General features: G+C 39.4%; 1 protein-coding gene and 1 long non-coding RNA gene across 2 annotated transcripts in view; one reads left to right on the top strand and one right to left on the bottom strand.

The window, feature by feature from the left end:
• Positions 1–20440, top strand: part of TTN (titin) — a 243979-nt gene extending 223539 nt beyond the window's left edge. The window contains exons 301-323 of the mRNA XM_083841011.1: positions 80–2146; positions 2238–2540; positions 2622–2927; positions 3023–3313; positions 3440–3739; positions 3850–4155; positions 4293–4598; positions 4698–4979; positions 5275–5868; positions 5963–6250; positions 6370–6669; positions 7102–7404; positions 7717–8019; positions 8131–8715; positions 8861–9166; positions 9264–9563; positions 9842–10417; positions 10507–10812; positions 10903–11496; positions 11619–17569; positions 17655–17808; positions 18731–19024; positions 19157–20440. Coding sequence (XP_083697137.1) covers positions 80–2146; positions 2238–2540; positions 2622–2927; positions 3023–3313; positions 3440–3739; positions 3850–4155; positions 4293–4598; positions 4698–4979; positions 5275–5868; positions 5963–6250; positions 6370–6669; positions 7102–7404; positions 7717–8019; positions 8131–8715; positions 8861–9166; positions 9264–9563; positions 9842–10417; positions 10507–10812; positions 10903–11496; positions 11619–17569; positions 17655–17808; positions 18731–19024; positions 19157–19455 — 15314 coding nt within the window. The 3' untranslated portion in view covers positions 19456–20440. The remainder of the gene's footprint in view (positions 1–79; positions 2147–2237; positions 2541–2621; positions 2928–3022; positions 3314–3439; positions 3740–3849; positions 4156–4292; positions 4599–4697; positions 4980–5274; positions 5869–5962; positions 6251–6369; positions 6670–7101; positions 7405–7716; positions 8020–8130; positions 8716–8860; positions 9167–9263; positions 9564–9841; positions 10418–10506; positions 10813–10902; positions 11497–11618; positions 17570–17654; positions 17809–18730; positions 19025–19156) is intronic.
• Positions 19155–21557, bottom strand: LOC310901471. The gene is made up of 2 exons (XR_014585836.1): positions 21439–21557; positions 19155–19389 (listed from the first exon to the last, which is right to left on the bottom strand). It is a non-coding gene; the product is annotated as an uncharacterized lncRNA (long non-coding RNA).
• Positions 21558–25662: the final 4105 nt, after the last annotated feature.

The raw sequence follows: 25662 nt of genomic DNA, 5'->3' as shown, positions 1-25662 counted from the left end.
CCGTCTCATTCTGTAGAAGTAACTGTTGAGTTAACATTTTGTATTTCTAACGATGTTTTTCTTTTTATTTTTATTTTAGCTCTTCCTGATGCCCCAGGAACTCCAGAGCCCACGAATGTAACAGGAGACAGTATCACACTCACATGGGAAAGACCAAGTTCAGATGGCGGAAGTGAGATAAATGAGTATATTCTAGAAAGGAGAGAAAAGAAGAGCATGCGCTGGGTTAAAGTATCCAGTAAGAGGCCCATTGCTGAGAACAGATACAGAGTAACTGGCCTTATTGAAGGCAACGAGTATGAATTTCGTGTCATGGCTGAAAATGCTGCAGGAGTTGGACCTCCAAGTGATGCTTCAAAGTTGATTAAATGTAGAGAACCCGTGAGCCCACCAAGTGCTCCTAATGTTGTAAAGGTGACAGATACATCAAAGACTAGTGTAAGCTTAGAGTGGACCAAGCCAGTTTTTGATGGAGGTATGGAAATAATTGGGTACATTATTGAGATGTGCAAAGCTGACCTAGAAGCATGGCAGAAAGTCAATGCAGAGACCGTTCTTGCTACTAAATATACTGTTGTTGATTTGGAGGCAGGAGAACACTATAAATTCAGAGTTAGTGCTGTCAATGGTGCTGGAAAAGGAGAAAGCTGTGAAGTTCCTGCTTCAGTCCAAACCGTGGACAGGCTTTCTGCACCTGAAATTGATATCGATGCAAACTTCAAGCAGACTCATATTGTACGAGCAGGTGCAAGCATTCGTCTGTTTATTGCCTTCTCTGGAAAACCTATTCCTACTGCTGTGTGGTCCAAAGCAGATGCAAATCTTAGCTTGCGTGCTGACATTCAAACAACTGATTCATTCAGCACATTGACTGTGGAGGAATGCAATAGAAATGATGCTGGCAAGTATGTCTTTACTGTGGAAAACAACAGTGGAAGTAAGTCAATTACATTCACTGTCAAAGTTTTGGACACTCCTGGTCCACCTGGTCCTATTACATTTAAGGATGTGACTCGAGGATCTATTACTTTAATGTGGGATGCTCCTGTTTTGGATGGAGGTTCACGTATCCATCACTACATTGTGGAAAAACGGGAAGCAAGCCGTCGTAGCTGGCAAGTGGTGAGTTCAAAATGCACTCGACAAATCTTTAAGGTCACTGATCTGGCAGAAGGTGTCCCATATTACTACCGAGTGTCAGCAGAAAATGAATATGGTGTAGGTGAACCCTGTGAACTGACGGAACCAATTATAGCCACTGAAGAACCTGCTCCACCTAAGAGACTAGATATTGTTGATACAACTAAATCTTCTGTAGTATTAGCTTGGCTTAAACCTGACCATGATGGTGGTAGTCGTGTTACTGGGTACCTTCTTGAAATGAAACAAAAAGGATCTGACTACTGGATTGAAGCTGGTCAAACAAAACAACTTACTTTCACTGTTGAAGGCCTGGTGGAGAACACTGAATATGAGTTCCGGGTCAAGGCAAAGAATGATGCTGGCTACAGTGAGCCAAGAGAAGCTTTCTCTTCTGTTATTATTAAGGAGCCACAGATTGAACCAACAGCAGATCTCAGTGAAATAAGCAGACAGCTCATAACATGCAAGGCTGGAGGCACCTTTACTATTGATATACCGATTAGTGGCCGCCCAGCTCCAAAAGTGACATGGAAACTTGAGGAGATGAGGCTGAAGGAAACTGAGAGAGTGACCATCAAGACAACAAAAGACAGAACAACACTTACTGTAAAGGACAGTATGAGAGGTGACTCTGGGAAATACTACCTCACACTTGAAAACACTGCTGGTGTGAAAACATTTACTGTCACAGTGGTAGTCATAGGAAGGCCAGGTCCAGTCACTGGCCCAATTGAAATATCGTCTGTCTCTGCTGAATCCTGTGTGCTGACCTGGAAAGAACCTGAAGATGATGGTGGCAGTGACATTACAAACTACATTGTAGAGAAACGTGAATCTGGAACAACAGCGTGGCAACTGGTAAATTCCAGTGTAAAACGTACACAGATCAAAGTTACTCATCTTACAAAATACCAGGAGTACAGTTTTAGAGTAAGCTCAGAAAACAGATTTGGTGTCAGCAAACCCCTTGAATCAAAAACTGTGGTAGCTGAGCATCCATTTGGTAAGTGAAACTTTTAAATCTGTTGTTTTCGTCGGACTACTGTAACTATTTGTAACAACTAACATTCTCCTCACCTCCCATTTGTGTTTAGTCCCACCAAGCCCACCCTCAAGGCCAGAAGTCTATTCTGTGTCTGCAACTGCCATGGCAATTCGCTGGGAGGAACCCTATCATGATGGTGGCAGCAGAGTCATTGGATACTGGGTTGAAAAGAAGGAGCGCAACACTATTCTTTGGGTGAAGGAAAACAAAGTGCCCTGCTGTGAATGCAACTACAAAGTCACAGGATTGGTGGAAGGCCTAGAATATCAATTCAGAACGTATGCTCTAAATGCTGCAGGTGTTAGCAAAGCTAGTGAAGCTTCCAGACCTGTAGTGGCTCAAAATCCAGTTGGTAAGTATTACTTTCAATAGTTGTTTTGTTAATTAAGTTAAAAGAGAATTACATTTCTCATTTTTTGTTTTATTTCTCCAGATCCACCAGGAAGACCGGAAGTAACAGATGTCACCAGATCTACCGTTTCCCTGAGCTGGTCAGCACCACTTTACGATGGTGGAAGTAAAATTATTGGATATATTATAGAGCGTAAACCATATAATGAATCTGGTGATGGACGCTGGCTGAAATGCAATTATACCATTGTCTCGGAAAACTTTTTTACTGTGACAGCTCTTAGTGAAGATGAAGCATATGAATTCCGTGTACTAGCAAAGAATGCTGCTGGTGTGATTAGCAAAGGATCTGAATCAACTGGTGCTGTCATTTGCAAAGATGAATACTGTAAGAAATACTCATTTGGAACAAATAAAATATAACATTCCATTTTTAATACTGTCATGTAATTTGTTTTTAATCTTTTTTTTTCTTTATGACAGCACCACCAAAGGCTGAACTCGATGCTAGATTGCACGGAGAAGTTGTGACCATTAGGGCTGGATCTGATCTTGTTCTCGATGCAGCTGTTGGTGGGAAACCAGAACCAAAAGTCTTCTGGTCCAAAGGCGACAGGGAACTGGACCTATGTGAAAAGATCTCTCTGCAATACACCAGCAAACGAGCCATTGCAATTATCAAGTTCTGTGACAGAAGCGATAGTGGAAAATATACTCTAACAGTTAAAAATGCCAGTGGGACAAAACAAATTTCTGTTCTTGTCAAAGTGCTTGGTATGTATTCCATGATTAATATTCTTATATAATATACTAAAAAAAAAAAAAAAAAGGCATTATTTTAAATAAGTGAGAAGTTTTTCTTAGCTGCTAATAACAATACCTATTTTCACCTCTACTCAGATTCACCAGGTCCATGCTCAGGCAAAATCACAGTTAGCAGAGTAACAGAAGAGAAATGTACTCTGGCATGGAATATTCCTGAGGAAGATGGAGGTGCACAAATCACTCACTACATCGTCGAAAGGCGTGAAACCAGCAGACTTCACTGGGTTATTGTTGAGGCTGAATGCCAGACGTTATCATGTGTGGTAACAAAACTTATTAAAAATAATGAGTACATCTTCCGTGTCAGAGCTGTCAACAAATATGGGCCAGGTGTTCCACTTGAAACAGAACCTGTCATTGCCAGGAATGCTTTCAGTGAGTGTTAATACCTTCCATCCTGTGTCAGAATGTGTGGAATGTTTCTCATAGATTAAAAAAAAATGGTAAAACTTTTTTTTTTCCCACATTTAAAAAAAAAAAAACAGCTATCCCAACGCAGCCTGGTGCTCCTGAAGAAGTGAGTGTTGGCAAGGAACACGTCATTATTCAGTGGACAAAACCAGAATCAGATGGTGGCAGTGAGATTAAGGACTATCTTGTAGACAAACGTGAAAGGAAAAGTCTGCGCTGGACACGAGTGAACAGAGATTACACAATTTATGATACCAGACTGAAAGTCACTGGTCTTATGGAAGGCAGCCAGTACCAGTTCCGAGTCACTGCAGTGAATGCTGCTGGAAACAGTGAGCCTAGTGAAGCTTCACAATACATGTTATGCAAAGAGCCATCATGTAAGTTGCCACATTTAAAATATATTTTTATAAATATATTTAATATAAAATATATTTTATGTTAAAATATATTTTTATATATAAACTGTGAAATGTTCCCTGCACCAATATGAAATACATTTTCTTCTTTTTCAAAGATACTCCTGCACCACCTTCAGCTCCAAGAGTTGTGGATACTACCATGCACAGCATAAGTTTAGCATGGTCAAAGCCCACATATGATGGTGGTGCTGACATCTTAGGCTATGTGCTTGAAATGAAAGAAGAAGGTACTGAACAGTGGTACCGACCACATACAACTCCCACTCTGAGGAATGCTGAGTTCACTGTAACTGGCCTTAAAACAAACCAGAAATACCAATTCAGAGTTGCTGCTACAAACGTGAATGGTATGAGTGAATTTAGTGAATCATCAGCAGAAATAGAACCTGTGGAAAGAATAGGTAATTTGAAAACTCAGTGTGTATTTTAAGGAATAATTATGTTTTCCTTCAAAACTACTAAAAGATTAATTCATTCTGTTTCTTACACCCCTTCATCAGAAATACCTGAGCTTGAGCTTGCCGATGATCTGAAGAGAACAGTAACAGTGAGAGCTGGTGGTTCCCTGCGCCTAATGGTCTCTGTGTCTGGCAGACCTGCTCCTGTAATCACATGGAGCAAGCAGGGTGTTGACCTTGTAAGTCGAGCTATTATTGATACTACCGACAGTTACACTCTACTTATTGTGGATAAAGTTAATCGGTATGATGCTGGAAAATACGTCATTGAGGCTGAAAATCAATCAGGAAAAAAATCAGCGACTATTTCTGTAAAAGTGTATGGTAAGTACTGCTACAGTTATGTATGGGTATTACACCACTCATAGTGCATGTTGCTTGGGAGTAAGAAACTAAGTTATTTCCAAAGGAATTTTTTAGTTTAAATAACATAAGAATGTTTGGGAACTCAAAGAAACAATTCAACCCAGAGGAAAATAAGTAGTTTTTAAAAGCTGTGCTAGTTTATAAATCAAATCCAAATGTTGTTTTTCCTCTTTTTTTATTCAGAACTGAATCATTGACCAGAAGAGGAAGGGATCTGGAAGAAAAAAATAATTTGTTGTTGTTGTTGTTTTAGATACACCTGGTCCACCAGCTGCAGTGAGAATTAAGGAAGTATCAAAAGATTCTGTGACACTTACTTGGGATATTCCAACCATTGATGGTGGAGCCCCAGTCAGCAATTATATAATTGAGAAACGTGAAGCTTCCATGAGAGCTTACAAGACTGTCACTACCAAATGCAGCAAGACATTTTATAGAGTTACTGGACTTCTAGAAGGAGCTTTGTATTATTTCAGAGTACTGCCAGAAAATATTTATGGCATTGGTGAAGCTTGTGAGACATCTGACGCAATGCTAGTATCTGATGTACCTATGGTACCACAAAAACTTGAAGTGATTGATACCACTAAGTCAACTGTCACTCTTGCATGGGAGAAACCACCACATGATGGTGGAAGCAGACTGACTGGCTATGTTATTGAGGCCAGCAAAGCTGGAACAGAAAGATGGTTGAAGGTAGTGACAGTGAAGCCTACTATTTATGAACATACAATTATCTCTCTCAATGAAGGTGAGCAGTACTTGTTCAGGGTCAGAGCACAGAATCAGAAGGGTGTGTCAGAACCACGAGAGATTGTCACAGCAGTGACAGTACAGGACCAAAAAGGTAGGTATCTACTGTTAAAAATAACAGCTGACACCAAATGAACGTATTATTTATAAAATGGTTACCAAAAATATTAATGTTTTTCTTTTCTTAGTTCTGCCAACAATTGACCTTGCTGGAATACCTCAGAAAACAATTCATGTACCTGCTGGCAAGCCCATTGAGTTAGCTATTCCAATTGAAGGACGGCCACCTCCAGCTGCATCTTGGTTCTTGGCTGGTTCTAAACTAAAAGAATCAGAACGCATCAAAATGGAGACCGTTGCCAAAATGGCTAAATTAACTGTGCGTGAGACCACCATACATGACACTGGCGAGTATACACTTGAACTGAAGAACACAACTGGAACAGTTACTGATACAATAAAAGTTATAATCCTTGGTAAGAACCTATGCAAGTAATTGTCCACGATCTTTAACTGTCTGAACTTTGTCACCAGTGATATGATTCCTTTTCTCAACATTATTTTTTGGCCTTTAAATTTATTTATTTTTTCATAGACAAACCTGGACCACCTGTTGGACCTATCCGAATTGATGAAATTGATTCAAATTATGTTACCATCTCCTGGGAGCCACCTGAGCTGGATGGTGGAGCTACACTTAGTGGCTATGTGGTAGAACAGCGTGATGCTCACCGTCCTGGATGGCTTCCAGTCTCGGAGTCAGTAACCAGGACAACATACAAGTTTACCAGGCTTGTTGAAGGTGCAGAATATGTATTCCGTGTGGCTGCTACAAACCGCTTTGGAATTGGATCTTATCTGCAGTCTGAAATTATAGAATGCAAGAGTAGAATTCGTAAGTCTACCTTTAAAAATATAAAAAAATACATGTACATGGGCTTATGTAGCCACACAAAAATACAATTTTCTAGATGCAACTACCTCTTTTGTTCAAATAATATACATTATCATGCACAGTAGTCTTGTTATACTTCCAGGGAACAATGCCATCCACAAACCTGTGCAGGTATTATAGATGCACTGCACAGAACCTGGACAGTAAAATTGGATTTTATGCTCAGGTCTACAGTTGACCTTGAAAAATTGCTTTACCCCATTATAAAAGCAGGATTATTTCACTGATCTAGTTTCTAAACTACTTTGATATCTGCTGATAAAAAGAATTTGATAGGACATTGATGTTACCTTGTCCTATATAGTATGTTGCATATTTCTGTGTAGAACCATCTGGTGCTTTCTTCACTAATTCTGTGTTTTCTTTTTACAGGTATTCCTGGCCCTCCTGGCACTCCAGAAGTGTTTGATGTCTCTCGAGATGGCATGACATTAACTTGGTATCCTCCAGAAGATGATGGTGATTCACAGATTACTGGTTATATTGTGGAACGCAAAGAAGTTAGAGCAGATAGATGGATCCGTGTAAATAAAGTTCCAGTTACTATGACTCGTTACCGTTCCACTGGGTTGGTTGAAGGATTAGAATATGAACACCGGGTTACAGCAATCAATGCCAGAGGTGCTGGGAAACCCAGCCGTCCTTCCAAGACTGCCATTGCAAGAGATCCAATTGGTAAGTAATTTCCTATATAGATTAAGCACATGATAGCAGAATGGAAATGATCCTACTAGAAGTCACTCTTTTTTGTAATTTGGAAATTTATCTGGCTATGAAAATGAATGTCAGGGGAGATTCTGACTGGAGGAAACCAAGGAAAATATTAGTGAAAATCTTTCATTCCAAGTTGCCCTATATAAATCCTATTATGACTTAATACAGATCATATGCTAGAAGTTAGCATTTGTTATGTCTTTTAAATGTTCATAAAAAAGTTCCCACTGAGCCTCCCCCTTCCCCACCCCCCCATCTGGTCTTCTCTTCCAGCTCCTCCCGGTAAACCTCAGAATCCAAGAGTCACTGATACTACAAGAACATCTGTCTCCCTGGCTTGGAGTCCACCAGAAGATGAAGGTGGTTCTAAAGTTACTGGCTACTTAATTGAGATGCAGAAGGTTGATCAATTTGAATGGACCAAATGCAATACTACTCCAACCAAGATTCGTGAATATACCTTGACACATCTCCCTCAAGGTGCAGAGTACAGATTCCGTGTGCTAGCCTGTAATGCTGGTGGGCCAGGAGAACCTGCTGAAGTGCCAGGAACAGTCAAAATAACAGAAATGCTTGGTAAGACACTTGTCTTAACTCCCATTGAAAGCTGTCCTAAAGACCTATTTGCCTAAAGGAGGCATATTGTCTGTAAAACAGACATAGCATGACATGTTAATTTTCTTTCAGAATATCCTGACTATGAACTTGATGAAAAATACCAGGAAGGTCTCATGGTGAGACAAGGTGGAGTTATCAGGCTTACAATACCCATTAAGGGTAAGCCCATCCCAATATGCAAATGGACGAAAGAAGGACATGACATCAGCAAGAGGGCCATGATTGCAACTTCTGACACTCACACAGAACTTGTGATCAAAGATGCAGAAAGAGAAGATTCCGGCACCTATGATCTGGCACTTGAAAATAAGTGTGGCAAAAAAGCTGTGTATATTAAAGTCAGAGTGATTGGCATACCAAATCCACCAGAAGGGCCACTTGAGTATGATGATATACAAGCTCGTTCTGTCAGAGTAAGCTGGAGACCTCCTACAGATGATGGTGGTGCAGATATACTAGGTTATATTGTTGAGAGACGAGAAGTACCAAAGACTGCCTGGTACACTGTTGACTCTAGAGTAAAAGGGACATCATTAGTAGTGAAAGGGCTGAAAGAAAATGTGGAGTATCACTTCCGTGTTTCTGCAGAAAACCATTTTGGTATTAGCAAATCTCTCAAATCTGAAGAACCAGCCATACCAAAGACACCTCTAAGTAAGTCCCCATTTTATATTTTTTAAATATTTTTTTACTACTGTTTACTTACTACAGTATGGTTCTAAAAGTGCCATAGACTATGCAATTTTTTTAATGCTGTCATTATTATTTCTATTACTTATGTTGTTATCGTTATTAACAGATCCTCCAGAGCCTCCAAACAACCCACCTGAAGTACTTGATGTCACAAAGAGTTCTGTTAACTTGTCCTGGTCCAGACCTAAAGATGACGGTGGTTCTCGTGTAACCGGCTACTACATTGAACGTAAAGAGACATCTACAGAAAAATGGGTCCGGCATAATAAAACACAGATCACCACTACAATGTACACGGTCACAGGACTTGTTCCAGATGCAGAATATCAGTTCCGTGTCATTGCTCAAAATGATATTGGTGAAAGTGAAGCAAGTCCTGCTTCTGAACCAGTAGTTTGCAAGGATCCTTTTGGTAAGAAAATGTTTGCATTAACAATTAATTGCTTGTGTACAGCAATTTAGTGACATTCAAAGAGGAATTTAACTTCTGTATATTCTGCAATTTTCAGACAAACCAAGCCAACCTGGAGAAATTGAGATCACTTCTATATTTAAAGACAGCATTACATTAGAATGGGAACGACCTGAAAGTGATGGTGGCAAAGAAATCCTTGGCTATTGGGTTGAGTATCGACAGTCCGGAGAAAGCACCTGGAAAAAATGCAATAAAGAACGGATCAAGGACAGACAGTTTACAGTAGGAGGTTTACTAGAGGCCACAGAATATGAATTCCGTGTTTTTGCAGAAAACCAGACTGGACTCAGTAGACCTCGAAGGACTGCTATGGCCGTGAAAACTAAACTAACATGTAAGAAAAAAAAAAAAAAAAAAGTAATATTTACTGTGATATTGCCATGATCTTGTGTTTCATAAACCATGGTGCTGCACTTAATATGCTGTTTGCTTTACATGTTAATTGCCAACATGACTGTCTTAAAGCACAGCCCAGTCATTCAAATATAAGAGGCACAATTTTAAATAAAGGTTAAATTCCAGCACCATAGTAATAGAGGAACATTTATTCTTCATTATTTTTTAATGAGGAACATTTCATCTTCATTATTTTTTTAATTTTCTTTCTTCTAGCTGGAGAAGCACCTGCCATAAGAAAAGAAATGCAGGATGTTACAACTAAACTGGGTGAAGCAGCTCAACTGACATGCCAGATTGTTGGGAGACCTCTTCCTGATATTAAATGGTATCGCTTTGGCAAAGAGCTGCTGCAAAGCCGAAAATATAAAATGTCATCTGATGGACGCAACCATACGCTAACAGTAATAACAGACGAACAAGAGGATGAAGGTCTCTACACTTGTATGGCTACCAATGATGTCGGAGAAATTGAAACTAGTGGCAAGCTATTATTGCAGGCTCCTCCTCAGTTCCACCCAGGCTTTCCATTGAAGGAGAAATACTATGCGGGTGCAGGTGGCACCCTCCGCCTTCACGTTGTGTATATTGGCCGACCAGTACCAGCAATAACTTGGTTCCATGGCAACAAACCTCTGAGAGGATCAGAAACAGTTACTATTGAGAACACAGAACATTATACTCATCTTGCTATTAAGAATGTTCAACACAAGACTCATGCTGGGAAGTACAAAGTGCAACTCAGTAACACATTTGGAACAGTTGACACCGTACTTAATGTGGAAATACAAGGTAATTTTATGTTCATTATTTTTGTGGAATATTTTATGAAATATTAACTGGCAAAAGAACTAAAAATATGCTGCTTTTTTCTTTTACAGATAAGCCAGATAAACCAATAGGACCTATCATTATAGAGTCTATACTGAAGAACTCTGTGGTGATTAGCTGGAAACCACCAGAGGATGATGGAGGTGCTATGATAACAAACTACATCATAGAGAAACGTGAAGCCAAGGAAGGAACTGAATGGCAACTTGTTTCTTCAAGCATTTCAGGCACAACCTGTAGAATTGTTAACCTAACTGAAAATGCAGGCTATTATTTCCGTGTTTCTGCTCAGAATACATATGGCATTAGTGAAGCACTGGAGGTCTCATCAGTTGTTGTTATGAAGCCTCCATTTGGTAAGTGAACACCAAAATATCCAGTTGTGTATGTCCCTATAATTACTAAGGCAAGCTCACTTAATCTTTGAATTATTTTATTCTTTATAGAAAAACCAGGACAACCTGGTCAGCCAGTAGCAAGTGCTGTCACAAAGGATTCTTGTGTTGTCTCATGGAAGCCACCTGCAAGTGATGGAGGGGCAAAGATTAGAACTTACTATCTCGAGAAGCGTGAGAAAAAACAAAACAAGTGGATTTCCGTCACAACAGACGAAATTCGTGAAACTGTCTATTCTGTGAAAGATCTTATTGAAGGTCTTGAGTATGAGTTCCGTGTAAAATGTGAAAATCTAGGTGGTGAAAGCGAGTGGAGTGAGGTATCACAACCAGTCATTCCAAAATCTGATGTACCGATTCAAGCACCACATTTCAAAGAAGAACTAAGAAATCTGAATGTGAAATTTCAAGCTAATGCCACCTTTGTCTGCAAAGTCACTGGTCATCCTAAACCAATTGTCAAGTGGTACAGGCAGGGCAAGGAAATCATGCCAGATGGTGAAAAGATCAAAATACAGGAATTCAAGGGTGGATATCATCAGCTGGTCATAACAAATGTAACGGATGATGATGCCACAGTATATCAAGTTAGAGCTACCAACCAAGGAGGATCTGTGTCTGGCACTGCCTCTTTAGATGTTGAAGGTAATGAAGGATCTTGATTCCCAAGATAAATTATTTTTTAAGTTTTGAATATTTAAATTATTGGTGCTCTTTTCAGGTGTTTTTGCTCAAGTGTTGTTTTTTCCTTCCTCTTTCCTTTCCAGTTCCTGCAAAGATTCACTTGCCCAAGAACCTGGAAGGCATGGGAGCTGTTCATGCCCTCCGAGGAGAAGTAGTGAGCATCAAGATTCCGTTCAGTGGCAAGCCACACCCCGTGATCACATGGCAGAAGGGACAAGATCTCATTGACACTAATGGACATTACCAAGTCATTGTTACACGATCATTCACATCTCTTGTTTTCCCAAACGGTGTTGACAGAAAAGATGCAGGGTTTTACATTGTTTGTGCCAAAAACAGATTTGGAATTGATCAAAAAACAGTTGAATTAGATGTGGCTGATGTGCCTGACCCACCAAGAGGTCTAAAGGTAACTGACATTTCAAGGGATTCAGTTAACTTAACCTGGAATGAACCAGCTACAGATGGAGGAAGCAGAATCATAAACTACATTATTGAGAAACGTGCTACAACAGCAGAGAGATGGATTCGTGTTGCACAAGCTCGTGATACACGATACACAGTGGTGAACCTGTTTGGCAAGACCACTTACCAGTTCCGTGTAATTGCAGAAAACAAGTTTGGCCAAAGCCAGCCCTCTGAACCTACTGAACCAATTATAACAAAGGAAGATAAGACCAGAATAATGAACTATGATGAAGAAGTTGATGAGACCAGAGAAGTCACCACAGTTAAAGCGGCTCACTATTCTACAAAGGAACTCTATGACAAGTACATGATTGCAGAAGAGCTTGGACGTGGGCAGTTTGGCATTTCACACCGCTGTGTTGAGGCAGTTTCAAAAAAGACTTACCTGGCTAAGTTTGTCAAAGTAAAAGGTGCTGACCAAGTTTTGGTAAAGAAGGAAATTTCCATTCTAAACATTGCTAGGCACCGAAATATCCTATATCTTCATGAATCATTTGAGAGCCTGGAGGAATTGGTTATGATCTTTGAATTTATTTCTGGAGTTGACATCTTTGAAAGAATCAGCACTGCTTCATTTGAACTGAATGAAAGAGAAATAGTGAGTTATATACGGCAGGTCTGTGATGCACTAGAATTTTTACATCGCCACAGCATTGGACATTTTGATATCAGACCAGACAATATTATTTACTTCACAAGAAGAAGCTCAGTAGTTAAAATTGTTGAATTTGGTCAAGCCAGACAATTGAAGCCTGGAGACAGCTTTAGACTTCAGTTCACTTCTCCTGAATATTATGCACCTGAAGTGCATCATCATGATTTGGTCAGCACAGCGACTGACATGTGGTCAGTTGGTGCTCTAACATATATACTTCTCAGTGGCATTAATCCTTTCATTGCTGAAACAAACCAACAGGTTATTGAAAATATTCTAAATGCTGAATACAGCTTTGATGATGAATCATTCAAAGATATAAGCATTGAGGCCATGGACTTCATTGATCGCCTACTAGTAAAGGAAAGAAAAGCTCGGATGACAGCTGCTGAAGCACTTAACCACGTGTGGCTAAAACAGCAAATAGAAAAGACCAGCACTAAAGCCATCAAGACCTTAAGACACCGGCGTTACTACCAAACTCTAGTAAAGAAGGAGTGGAACACAGTTGTGTCAGTAGCCCGCATTTCCTGTGGAGGTGCAATTAGATCTCAGAAAGGTGTAACAGTGGCTAAAGTTAAAGTTGCACCAATAGACATTGGTCCTATTGCTGGGCAGATAAACCATACTGTTACAGAAGAAGGAGGGCATGCCAAATATGTATGTAGGATTGAAAACTATGATCAGTCCACACAAGTCACCTGGTACTTTGGTATGAGGCAATTAGAAAGCAATGAGAAATATGAAATCAAATACGAAGAAGGTGTGGCAACCATGTATGTCAAAGATGTGTCTAAATCAGATGACGGGACCTACAGATGCAAGGTTGTAAATGACTATGGTGAAGACAGCTCTTATGCAGAACTTTTTGTTAAAGGTGTGAGAGAAATTTCTGAGCACTACAGATGTAGAACTATTAGGAAAGTGAAACGCCGGGTTGATACAATGAGACTACTAGAGCGTCCACCAGAATTTACTCTGCCTTTGTATAATCGCACCGCATACATTGGAGAAAATGTCAGGTTTGGTGTAACTATAACAGTCCACCCAGAACCTCGTGTAACATGGTTCAAATCAGGCCAGAAAATCAAACCTGGTGATGATGATAAGAAGTATACTTTTGAATCAGACAAGGGTCTTTACCAACTTGTCATCAATAAAGTCACTGAAGAGGATGATGCTGAATATAGTATTGTGGCACGCAATAAATATGGGGAAGACAGCTGCAAAGCTAAGCTGACTGTGATTCCACATCCACCTCCAGCAGACGCTACACTAAGGCCGATGTTTAAAAGACTGCTGGCAAATGCTGAATGTCAAGAAGGCCAAAATGTCAGTTTTGAGATCAGGGTATCTGGTGTACCAAAACCAACACTGACATGGGAGAAAGATGGTCAACCTCTGTCCTTTGGCCCTAACTTTGATATAATTCATGAAGGTTTAGATTACTATGCTTTACATATCAGAGATACTTTACCAGAAGACAGCGGTTATTACAGAGTTACTGCTACAAACAGTGCTGGATCTACAAGCTGTCAGGCTTATCTAAAAGTTGAACGCTTGAAATATGTCAAACGTGAGTACAAGACTGAAGAAGAGCGGGAGAAGCATGTACAGAGGCAAATTGACAAAACCTTAAGAATGGCAGAAATCCTTTCTGGGGTTGAACCTGTTCCATTGACACAAACGGCACAAGAGGCTCTCAGAGAAGCTGCTATCTTATACAAACCAGCTGTCAGCACTAAGACTGTCAAAGGTGAATATGAAATTAAGAAAGAAGAGAAGAAGGAAGAAAGAAGACTTCGTATGCCATACGAGGTCCCAGAGCCTCGCAAACATGTGCGCACTACTATTGAAGAAGATCAGAACATAAAACACTTTGTGCCTCTGTCAGATATGAAGTGGTACAAGAGGCTGAGAGACCAGTATGAAATGCCAGGAAAACTTGAGAGAACTGTTCAGAAACGCCAGAAACGCATACGTCTTTCCAGGTGGGAGCAGTTCTACGTGATGCCACTGCCACGCATTTCTGATCAGTATAAACCTAAGTGGCGCATACCAAAGCTAACACAAGATGATCTTGAAACTGTGAGACCAGCACGTAGGCGTACCCCATCTCCAGATTATGAATTTTACTATAGACCAAGGAGGCGATCACTTGGTGACTTGTCTGATGAGGAATTACTCCTGCCTATTGATGACTATTTAGCCATGAAGAGAACTGAAGAGGAAAGACTGCGCCTTGAAGAAGAGCTTGAGTTAGGCTTTTCTGCTTCCCCACCAAGTAGGAGCCCCCCACGCTTTGAATTGTCTGCACTTCGGTATTCTACTGCGGGAGCACAGGTCAGTTCAGAGGAAGAAAGAAAAAGAGAGATGAGGTATTCAAGCTACCACATTCCAATTAAAGCTGAAACCAGTGCAAGCTATGCAGAGCTTCGTCAGCGGCATGACAGGGCTGCCTACAGACCACCAAAACAAAAACAAAGAATAATGGATGAAAGAGAGGATGAAGAATTGCTCCGTCCAGTTGGCACTGCTCAACGGCTCTCTGAGTACAAGAGTGAGCTGGAATATATGGCAGAAGAGGAAAAGAGTAGACTTAGGAGAAGGAGGGAAAGAGAAATAACTGAGATCACATCAGAAGAAGAAGAAGAAATAGAAATGGTGCAACATGTTCACAGGGAATTTTCACCTCCCTCTAGATTACTAAGAAGAAGAAGATCTCTCTCTCCAACTTACATTGAGTTGATGCGCCCTGTATCTGAATTAATTAGACCCCGCTCACGGCCTCCTGAAGAAAGTGAGAGAAGATCCCCAACACCAGAGAGAACTCGACCTCGCTCACCTAGCCCAGTTTCTAGTGAAAGATCACTCTCTCGGTTTGAGAGGATGGCAAGATTTGATATATTTTCTCGATATGAGTCCATGAAATCTGCTTTGAAAACTCAGAAAACTATGGAAAGGAAATATGAAGTTCTAACTCAACAGCCTTTCACACTTGACCATGCTCCCCGCATCACCCTGAGAATGCGCTCACATCGGGTGCCGTGTGGCCATAATACCCGGTTCATTCTGAATGTCCAGTCAAAACCAACTGCTGAAGTGAAGTGGTACCACAATGGTATCGAGCTGCAAGAGAGCAGCAAGATACATTTCACTAATACCAGTGGGGTATTAACTCTGGAGATTCTTGACTGCCATATTGACGATAGTGGAACATACCGGGCTGTATGCACAAACTACAAAGGAGAATGTTCTGATTATGCAACATTAGATGTTACTGGAGGAGACTACACTACATACTCTTCCCAGCGGAGAGATGAAGAAGTACCAAGATCAATTTTACCTGACCTGACAAAAACAGAGGCATATGCAGTCTCCTCATTCAAGAAAGCATCTGCTACAGAAGCAAGTTCTTCAGTAAGAGAGGTCAAATCAGAGATATCAGCAACAAGAGAATCACTTTTATCATATGAACACTATGCTTCTTCTGAAGAAAAAATCACTGCAGCAGAAGAAAAATCATTGGAAGAAAGGACTGTACATAAAGCATTTAAAAGCACTCTGCCAGCAACAATCCTTACAAAACCACGATCGATCACAGTTTCTGAAGGGGAGACTGCAAGATTTTCCTGTGATGTTGATGGTGAACCAGCACCAACAATAACATGGTTCCGTGCAGGTCAACCTATTGTTTCTTCAAGGCGCTTCCAAGTAACACGCACACAGTACAAGTCTACTTTTGAGATTTCCTTGGTCCAGATGTCAGATGAAGGGAGTTATACTGTTGTGGTGGAAAACTCAGAAGGAAGACAGGAAGCACACTTTACTTTGACCGTTCAAAGAGCAAAAGTTCCTGAAAAAACAATTACATCACCTCCAAGAATCAAATCTCCTGAGCCCCGTGTAAAGTCTCCAGAACCAGTTAAGTCTCCAAAACGAGTGAAATCTCCTGAAACCATCAGTAGCCCCCCAAAAGCAAAGTCACCGCCTGCAGACAAAACAGTACCAACAGAGAAAGTACAATTACCAACTGCTTCTCCTCCAAAGATAAAACAGCAGCTGAAAGCAGAAACTCTTGGAGATAAGGTAAAGTTATCCTGTGCAGTTGAAAGCAGTGTTTTAAGTGTCAGAGAAGTGGCTTGGTATAAGGATGGCAAAAAACTGAAAGAAGACCATCATTTCAAGTTTCATTACGCAGCAGATGGCACCTATGAGCTCAAAATTCATGACCTCATGGAATCTGATAAAGGAGAATACACCTGTGAAATTACTGGGGAAGGAGGCATTTCAAAAACTAACTTCCAGTTTACTGGACAAGTATTTAAAAATATCCATTCCCAGATAAGAGGGGTATCATCTGAAACTCGTAAATCAGTTCAGAAAGAAGATGAAGTACTTACAGTTTCTACCCAGAAGAAATCATCAGTGGCAACTGAAGGAAAAGCAGCAGTTCAAGAAGTCATTAAAAAGTCAATTGTTACTGAAGATGTCAAACAATTGAAAGCAGAAGTTAGAGCTTCTTCAACTCAAATGACAGTGTCTGAAGGACAAAAAGTGACTTTGAAAGCCAGCATTCCTGGTGCCTCTGAAGTAAAATGGGTGCTGAATGGAATGGAGCTAAGAAATTCAGATGATTACAGATACGGTGTTTCTGGAAGTGATCACACACTAACTATCAAGAAGGCTAGCAATAAAGATGAAGGTATACTCACCTGTGAAGGTAAAACTGACGAGGGCATTATTAAATGCCAGTATGTTCTTACCTTTTCTAAAGAGCGCTCAAATGAACCAGCATTTATCATGCAACCTAAGTCTCAAAATGTCAATGAAGGACAAGATGTATTGTTCACCTGTGAAGTTTCTGGGGATCCTTCTCCTGAAATTGAGTGGTTTAAGAATAATCAACCTGTAAGTATTTGCTTCAGGTATTTACTTGAAAATTTAGATTTCTTCATAAATCTGATCTTAATGAAACATTTTTTTCCCTCCTCAGATTGCTGTTTCATCACACATCAGAGTAACTCGCTCTAAAAATATATATTCTCTTCAGATTCAAAATGCTGCAGTAAGTGACACTGGAAAATACACAGTCAAAGCTAAAAATTACCATGGGCAGTGCTCTGCTACAGCATCTTTGACTGTACTCCGTAAGTTTGTTCTCTGGGTCTTGTGTTCAGACTAATCAGGACTTTTTGCTGTGGTGCATCCACTAAAACGATTTTTGATAAATAAAACTCCGGTAAAGTTGATACAGGTAGTTTAACAAGTTTCTATTTATTTTATATATTTATATATCTGCAAAACTAAAACAGCATTAGAAATCTTCCCACAGAGGAGCACACAGATGCTCCGTTACATCCATAGATGAGTGTTAACAGAAAGCTGTGAACATTCCTTCTAGGATGACCCTGTTACTAAGACCTTGGTCTGGCAAGTACTCTTTTCTCAATTGCTAACCAGAATCTGTTTTGATAAAGTAATTCTGCATTTAAAAACTGTTAGGGTAACTTATCCATAACTAAACCAGGTTTAGGATTTTACTGGCTGTACAAGGACATCTCCGTTCCTAGCACCAACAGGTTACTATAGTTTGCTTGGATGAATGTGTTTGTGCTTAAAGGAAAGCTGCAGTGACCGATCTCTTCTGCTTTCTTTGATAGTTACAGAACAGTGCAGTGAAGTATAGAACTCACAATACCATACCTGTAAGAACTTGAAAATGTTTCACAACTTCTACAAATATGAACTGAACACACAATTTCTCAATGTCAAATTCTAATAATAGCTTTAATAGGAAATGCTGTGTGATGACCTATTTCTTCTTAAGTATGTTTTTCCTTCAAGCTCATACATACTAGTAACAGTTCTGCTTCCTACTTGTTTCATTTACAAATTAGCGTTTGTAACTTGGACATCTTGAATCAAATGAAATTTTATTCTCCACTGCAGTTTTCCATTGAAAGCAAACAATGCGCTCTTCATTTCTGTGAAATTAACCATATAGACTGCATGACTTCTTTAGTTAATGCAATGTTATTGGTTTTTCTTCTATGTTTGCGATGCTCCCAGCTCTAATTGAAGAACCTCCAAAAGAGGTAGTATTGAAGACAAGTGGCGACGCAAGCATGCACGAAAGTTTTTCTTCTCAGTCCTTTCAAATGGCTTCTTCTAAACAAGAGGCTTCATTCAGCAGTTTCAGCAGTAGCAGCATGACTGAAATGAAATTTGCGAGCATGTCTGCCAAAAGCATGTCCTCCATGAAAGAATCCTTTGTAGAGATGAGCTCCAGCAGTATTATGGGGAAATCTAGTGTGGCTCAACTGGAAAGTTCAACTAGTAAGATGCTTAAATCAGGTCTGAGAGGTGAGCAATACAATTATTGGTAGAGTTAGTGCTTTGAATCTCCTGAAGTAGTCCCTAGAGTAAACCTGCTGCATGTCAAAAGGGCTTAGTGGAAACAGACTAACTTGATATTTCTTCTCCTGTTTTGTAAAGGAATACCACCCAAAATTGAAGCTCTCCCATCTGATATCAGTATTGATGAAGGAAAAGTTCTCACAGTATCTTGTGCCTTTTCGGGTGAACCTGCTCCTGAAATAACATGGTACTGCAGAGGAAGAAAAATTACCAGTCAGGACCAGCAAGGCAGATTCCACATTGAAACCAGCGAAGATCTAACCACCTTGATCATCATGGATGTCCAGAAGAACGACGGTGGACTTTATACCCTGAATTTAGGAAATGAATTTGGTACTGATTCTGCCACTGTGAATATTAATATTCGATCAATTTAGAGAGCTTGATCTGTATTATTTACACTTGTCTTTTTACAAGTGATTAATATATGGACTGAAATATCTGATCTGTAAATAATAATAAAAAAAAAATATTTTTGTACCTACCTGAATGAGACAAAGTCCAAAGATATACATTATGACTTATAGTCATTATTGACCTAAGAATTTTAAACACTTTTTTCACTGACATGTACATACTGTATATAGCCGAAGTTAACGGTTATGAAGTTTTGTACCATTTATTTTATGACATTTTGAAATGTAACTTTTGGAATTAACAGTTGGTAGGAGAAAGTTTCCTAGCAAACGACTACCCTGCTCAACATTTAACTAATTTTTGTGCCTCAACTCATTGTTGATGTCTAAGAATGCCTCAACAGGTAGAGAGGCTCCCTGTTGAAGATTACCTACACCTAAGAGATGATACTGTGCATTGTATTTCTTACGTGCACAACTATTTATGTTGAATCAGAAATGTAAGGCATTAGTGATGTTTGCAATTACCCTCCTGTAAGCATTGCTTTAATGTTTTACGTTTTATCTGATTATGTCATACTTTCCATGCCTGACTGACAATTTTTGGACAAAGTGCAAGCGGCCAACACTTTGTTCACCCACTGTTTGGGTACTGTTTCTGACACACTGACTGCCTGAATAGCTTTAAAAAGTAACATCACCTGGCCATCCCCTTAATCAACAAAGCTATTGAGGTACTCAAGTGCAGCAGCAGTACCAACTCTCGGAGGTTCGTAGGGTGCAGTGATTGAGTTTGTGTGGTAGTATTAGATACCTAGTAGTCACTTCCAGGCAACTAAGCAGTGAACCACAGTTTGAAAACAAACTGTTGTTACAACATCAAATACCACCCTGCACTTCAATTTGCTGTAGTTCTCCTAATGTAGTAATAAATCTTGTTAGCTGTTGAGCCTCCTTGAGATAGAATTGTTAATTTGAAATAAAGCATGCTATCTGCACCTTAAAATGTGTGATTCCTTGTTATTTATTTATTGTGCTTTGCTTTTATAGTTCATGTACTATACTACAGAAAGAGAGTTGCTGAAAGAAAAGTCTGGGTAGAGCTGTGATTCCCCACTGTAAGCTGGGTAACTGTTGAAAATTTAGCCATCTACCAGAAACATCCTGGCCATCAGACTATAGAGGACTAACAACAAAAAGTAAAAAATTTTTCATAGGTTCTTCACTGACTAAGGATAAATTCTAGCACATGCCTAAGCATTATGCTGTTTTTATGTCTCTGTTGAGTGAATTTCCAGGCCTTCCACTACACCCTATATGGAAACATTAGTAATCTCTTAACAGCTGGTCTCTGCTGGAACCAGTTTAAAAACTGCCTCCAGGAAACCCAGCTATTGGCTCCTCTTTTTGGCAGCTGCAGCTAGTGCAGACTAGTTGACCATTGACTAATTGCTTGGACCTAAAAGTTCTCACCTGCTGCAGGTCATTAAGGGCCCATAGCCCATCAGCTCTTCACCCTTCAAGTCAGCTGACACACCTATGGGGAGCAAAGCTTTTACATTCTGGGGCAGGGGGAGAAAATCACAAATCCCATACAGGCAGGTCACAGTTTTGGTTATGGGAAAAGAGTATCAAGTTCAAAAGAGCAATTCTGTTTCTAGAATTCACTCTGATCAGTAGAAAGAGCTTGAGAGCAAAAACTCAGAGCAATGCAACACTGCTTCAGAGCCTGTAGAAGTCTCGTAAGTGGTGCAGGAGAGTTATTTGGCAACACCACGTATTATGACTCCCAGCGTACTACTGCTAAAATGAAAGATCCCAAGTTTGCCAAAAGCAGTAAACACAGGTAGTATGTTTAAAAGCTTATCCTAAAAAGATGCACTAGAGAAACAGACTGATTCTTTTTTCTTTCCTATAAGCCTATATACTATCAACCACTAGCTATCCAAATGATACATTTTTTTATGTATCGTGTAACAGACAACAAATAACAAAAAAACTTACTTAATTATTTCAGCAAGTACCTATGTAGGGCAGTTTTAAACTTAGATGAGACAAACCCTGCATTGGGACCAAAGCAGCAAGCTGTTACTAAATCCACCACCTCTCCTCCCTGATCCTTGCTACTCTACACTCTTACCAGGCAGGGCAGTTCCACCCCTGGGGTTGGTGGCGGGGGGCGGGGGGGGGCCTGCACTCACCTGACATTTATCTTTCTTGTTGTTAACACATTTCTAACGGCTACCACAGACAAGCTAGTAGGGATATAAAAATTCTGAAGAAAATTTTATAGTAATAGAATTTGACAGGGCAATTTAAACAAAGCTGCTTGTATTTAATAATTTTAAGGTACTTAAAAAATAAATAAATAAAATCACTATTTGAAGCCACAGCTTGAGTGTAAATGCCCTCAAAATCATCTGCTGCAGCACTCACACCACTGTAAACCTACCAAGAGCATGAGAACGTGTTTTAGCTGAAGTATGAAACATTCCTAGATATGTTGTCATAGCTGGGGACTTAGACTGTGCAGTGTACACAGAGGCTTAACACCCTCAAGCCCCATGCTAATCAGCCTACGTAGGTTACCAGAAACACAAGATCTAGCACCATTCACCAGCTGGGAAAACAGACCTTGCTTCTCAACAGGGTATCTTAGCTTAGTGCTATACAGCACTAACAGGGCTGAAATCATCCATGGTGCAAGCTCAGCATCACACAGATAGTGTTAAAGTCACAAAGCCAGAGCCAAAGTGAGCTGCTCTCTGGCTAATAAATGGAGATGAAACAAGGTCTAAAGTCAAAATATGGATTTCAGAAGCTAAATTTTGGGTCAGGACAAGATCCAGACATTTTCAAGTGATGGAACCATTTAGAAGCAATGAAGACGACAAAGGATTGTGAGAGTGTGCAGTACTTTTTCCTTACAGGCAAAAGTAAAAATGAACAAAGTAAGGTTTTAAAAAGGCCATTAATTTTAGTTGTTAAAGCATTCAAAGGGGAAAAAAAAAACCAAGAAAAAAAAAAAGCTCAAGAAACCATCTCATTCTAATACCATTACAGGTATTAAAAAATAATTTTCAAGACAACACACAAAGATACACAGGTACAGCCAGCCAGCCTTGTTTCAGCAACTTGTATGCACATATATTTGACAATATTACCACTAAAAATGGGCTAGCCAGTAGTCTCATCAGAAAGTAATAGTCACCAAAAAAAAACAACTGCAGACTTAAGCATGGATTCTATTCCGCAAATGCTATTGAAAATTCAGTCTTCAATGTCCTCTACTGAATCTAGACACATTTCCATGATCAAGTGGAAAACATTCTGGTGTGGCAGCATAAGCAAGTTTGTTCTGTCTGTAATGCTGCCTGAACTCTGCATGGTACTTAAACAAGCACACCTAACTTTAAGCTGATGAGTCACTCCCGCGCCTAAAAATAGAATTTAAAGCACTTAGAGGATTTGCTGAAGTACAATTTTAATAGATAATTCTACATGCCAACCTGCTGAGCCATTGTTTTTTACAGGACTACTAAATGAATGCTAATGTAGAGGTGACATTGATAAAGTCACAACATAAAGTTTCAGTCTTCTTCAGTTTCATAGAAGACATCTCAAAACAATTCTCAGATTACAATTCTCAGACAACAGATTAAGCAGTCTCTGAATAAAAATAAATTCATAAAATGAAGCATGAACATTTGAAATTATTTGCCTACTCTATTCAGGTAGAATACTGGGATATTTTTACTTTACAGGCTGACACTTGCTCTGTTTAAAAACAAAACCATTGCACTACAGGACCAAGTTCACAAAAATATACTAGTATATGCTAGCACTGACGTCTGAAGACATTTAGACAAAGAATGACATGTCACAGCGATAGTGCATAGAAAAATGAGTCAGATCCATGTAAGGTAACAGCACCCTGCTGCTGCAACTGTCATCGAAACTTTGCAGAAAATGTCTGGGCAGCCAAGAAGGTGAAGATAGATACAGAAATAGCCAAAGCAACATTTAGCTCAAGAGAATATGGAGGAAAGCATGTGACATTCTTAAATCCTGACCCTCCCACCCCCCCTTTGAACTGAGAATTACCTTTAGTATCCTTAATCAACACCCTTGGAGCCATGTATTTACCCATTTCTTTAAACATAATGCATTTGATTTGCTTGTTTTTTTTAAACAGAGCCATAAAATACAGTTGTGCTCTTACCTTTATCTCTCTCTCCCATATGAGTACTAGTTAAGAATGGTCAGGATATGGCTACAAACGTACCTACAGTGTCCTACCCTGAAGAAAAAGAAGGTACCAGACAGCAATGCAGGGAAATGGTGTGACTACTTTCTTATAGCACTCACTTGCCAAACAATATTCTGAATTGCTCATGCAGGCTTAACAAATACTAAAATGCCAACTGAAGCAATTAAATTCCTAAATGGCACCTTCAAATCAGTATTGTACACAGTGGGAACAAAAATTGTAATACATTTCTTTTAGCATGTTATAAAGTGGAGCCCAGTACACTCACCTTCTAGTAAACTTGGTCATGCTTGTGTATTAGACATCCTCTACAAAATAACGAAGAATGGGTCGCTCTGCTCTATGGGTAGAGGAATGCTTAGTTTCTGAATCTCTTATCATTTCATTGCTTAAACTAGCTGCTAAGCTGCTGAGTCCTTCTGAGACAGTGACAATTCTAAGGGTGTTACAATCATCTGATGAGCTTTACAAGTGAAATAATAATCTGTATGATCCTTTGGTCTTCAATGTTAAGCAGCAGATATTTTCAGGATAGCAGCTGTGGCTTTGGTCACTCAATTTCTACACGACACCTCCTCCCTTTTAATCAGTAACATTCCCTTCTAGAGGTTGATCTGAAATGCTTAGGTTCAGCCCTGGAAGTAGTCAGCAAAGAATGACAGGTATGTTTTACATTAACACTTTAAAAGCTGAATAACGAGGATCACCTGAAAAAAACAGGTTTCAGACAAAGAAGTTTCCTCCATTCCTGTATTATACCTCTGTAAAAAGTTGCTAAGAGTAACATCAGCAGTAACAACAGCTACAATACCTATACTGATTGTGGTGTAATGAGCAAAATTTAAGTTCACAGTTTGTGAAATTAACTGTAACACAAATACTTATGTCATTTTCAAAATAAATTAAATGCAAAAATTTTATGCATTGCAATGTATGTATGTATGTTTTGGGATATAGCAATGCCTGTATTCCAAAAACTGACCTCCACTTGGGGCGGGGGAGGAGGGAAATCAAACTGACACTATAAGCTAATTTACTCACTATACTTCCATACAACGAGTGAAAAGAAATACAAACATTAATTTTCTGAGTTTTAGACTCTGAACATTGTAATGTAAGTATTCATGAATTTCCACATTATTCTGAGTGCTTGATCATTAATTCTTTATAGAGTACAAGCTGGTATGTCATTTAAGTGCATTCCATTTCTAATCATCTAATGTTAGAAACTTCATAGATAAAAGTCAGTAACTAGAAATTAGCACTTTTAGCCTAAGTATATGTAGTATGCTTATATCCTTTAAGTGATAAATGCTTTAAAAAATGAATTTGGTTTCACTGGGAGCTCTTCGGAAGCAAGCGAGATCAAAACTAGAAGCATCAATTACATATCCTATGTTGACATTCAGCTCCCATTCTCCACCAGAAAGAGTAACAATATAATTATCAGTTGCTGATTAGCTCTCCCCTAACCCTGGAAATGAAAAGAGCATATAGAGTTTTCTAATCTTACCATACATGGACCACTGTGGTTCTTCCACAGTATCATTTTCCAAAATTACTTCTTAGATCCTGATGCCAAAAGTATGATGGCATATCTTCACTGATTTCCTTTAAATACATTTTAGGATTTTAGCCATAGAGTTTAGCAGAGGTAGATAAAAAGGATGATCTAACTTTAGCAAGAACATGTTGCCTATATATTAAGACGTAATACCAGCTTCAGTCACATAAAGAAACCCAACACAGTGCTGAAGTAATTATATAACTGTTGTGCTGGAATCTAAGCCTTACAACCTGCGTCTAACCAATCCTATTACAAATATTTTATCAGCAGTATTTAAAATGCTGATTTACAACTACATGCACAAATCAGTCTCAACGATCTTTTTTCGCACAATGTGGAGTCCGAACTATTTTTTCTGTAGTAGCTGGAAGCCAGAAATAGATACCTGTTG

Source organism: Anser anser (genome assembly GCF_964211835.1).
Source record: "Anser anser genome assembly, chromosome: 6".
Lineage (NCBI taxonomy): Eukaryota > Metazoa > Chordata > Aves > Anseriformes > Anatidae > Anser > Anser anser.
This window is presented reverse-complemented; position numbering and strand designations above follow the sequence as displayed.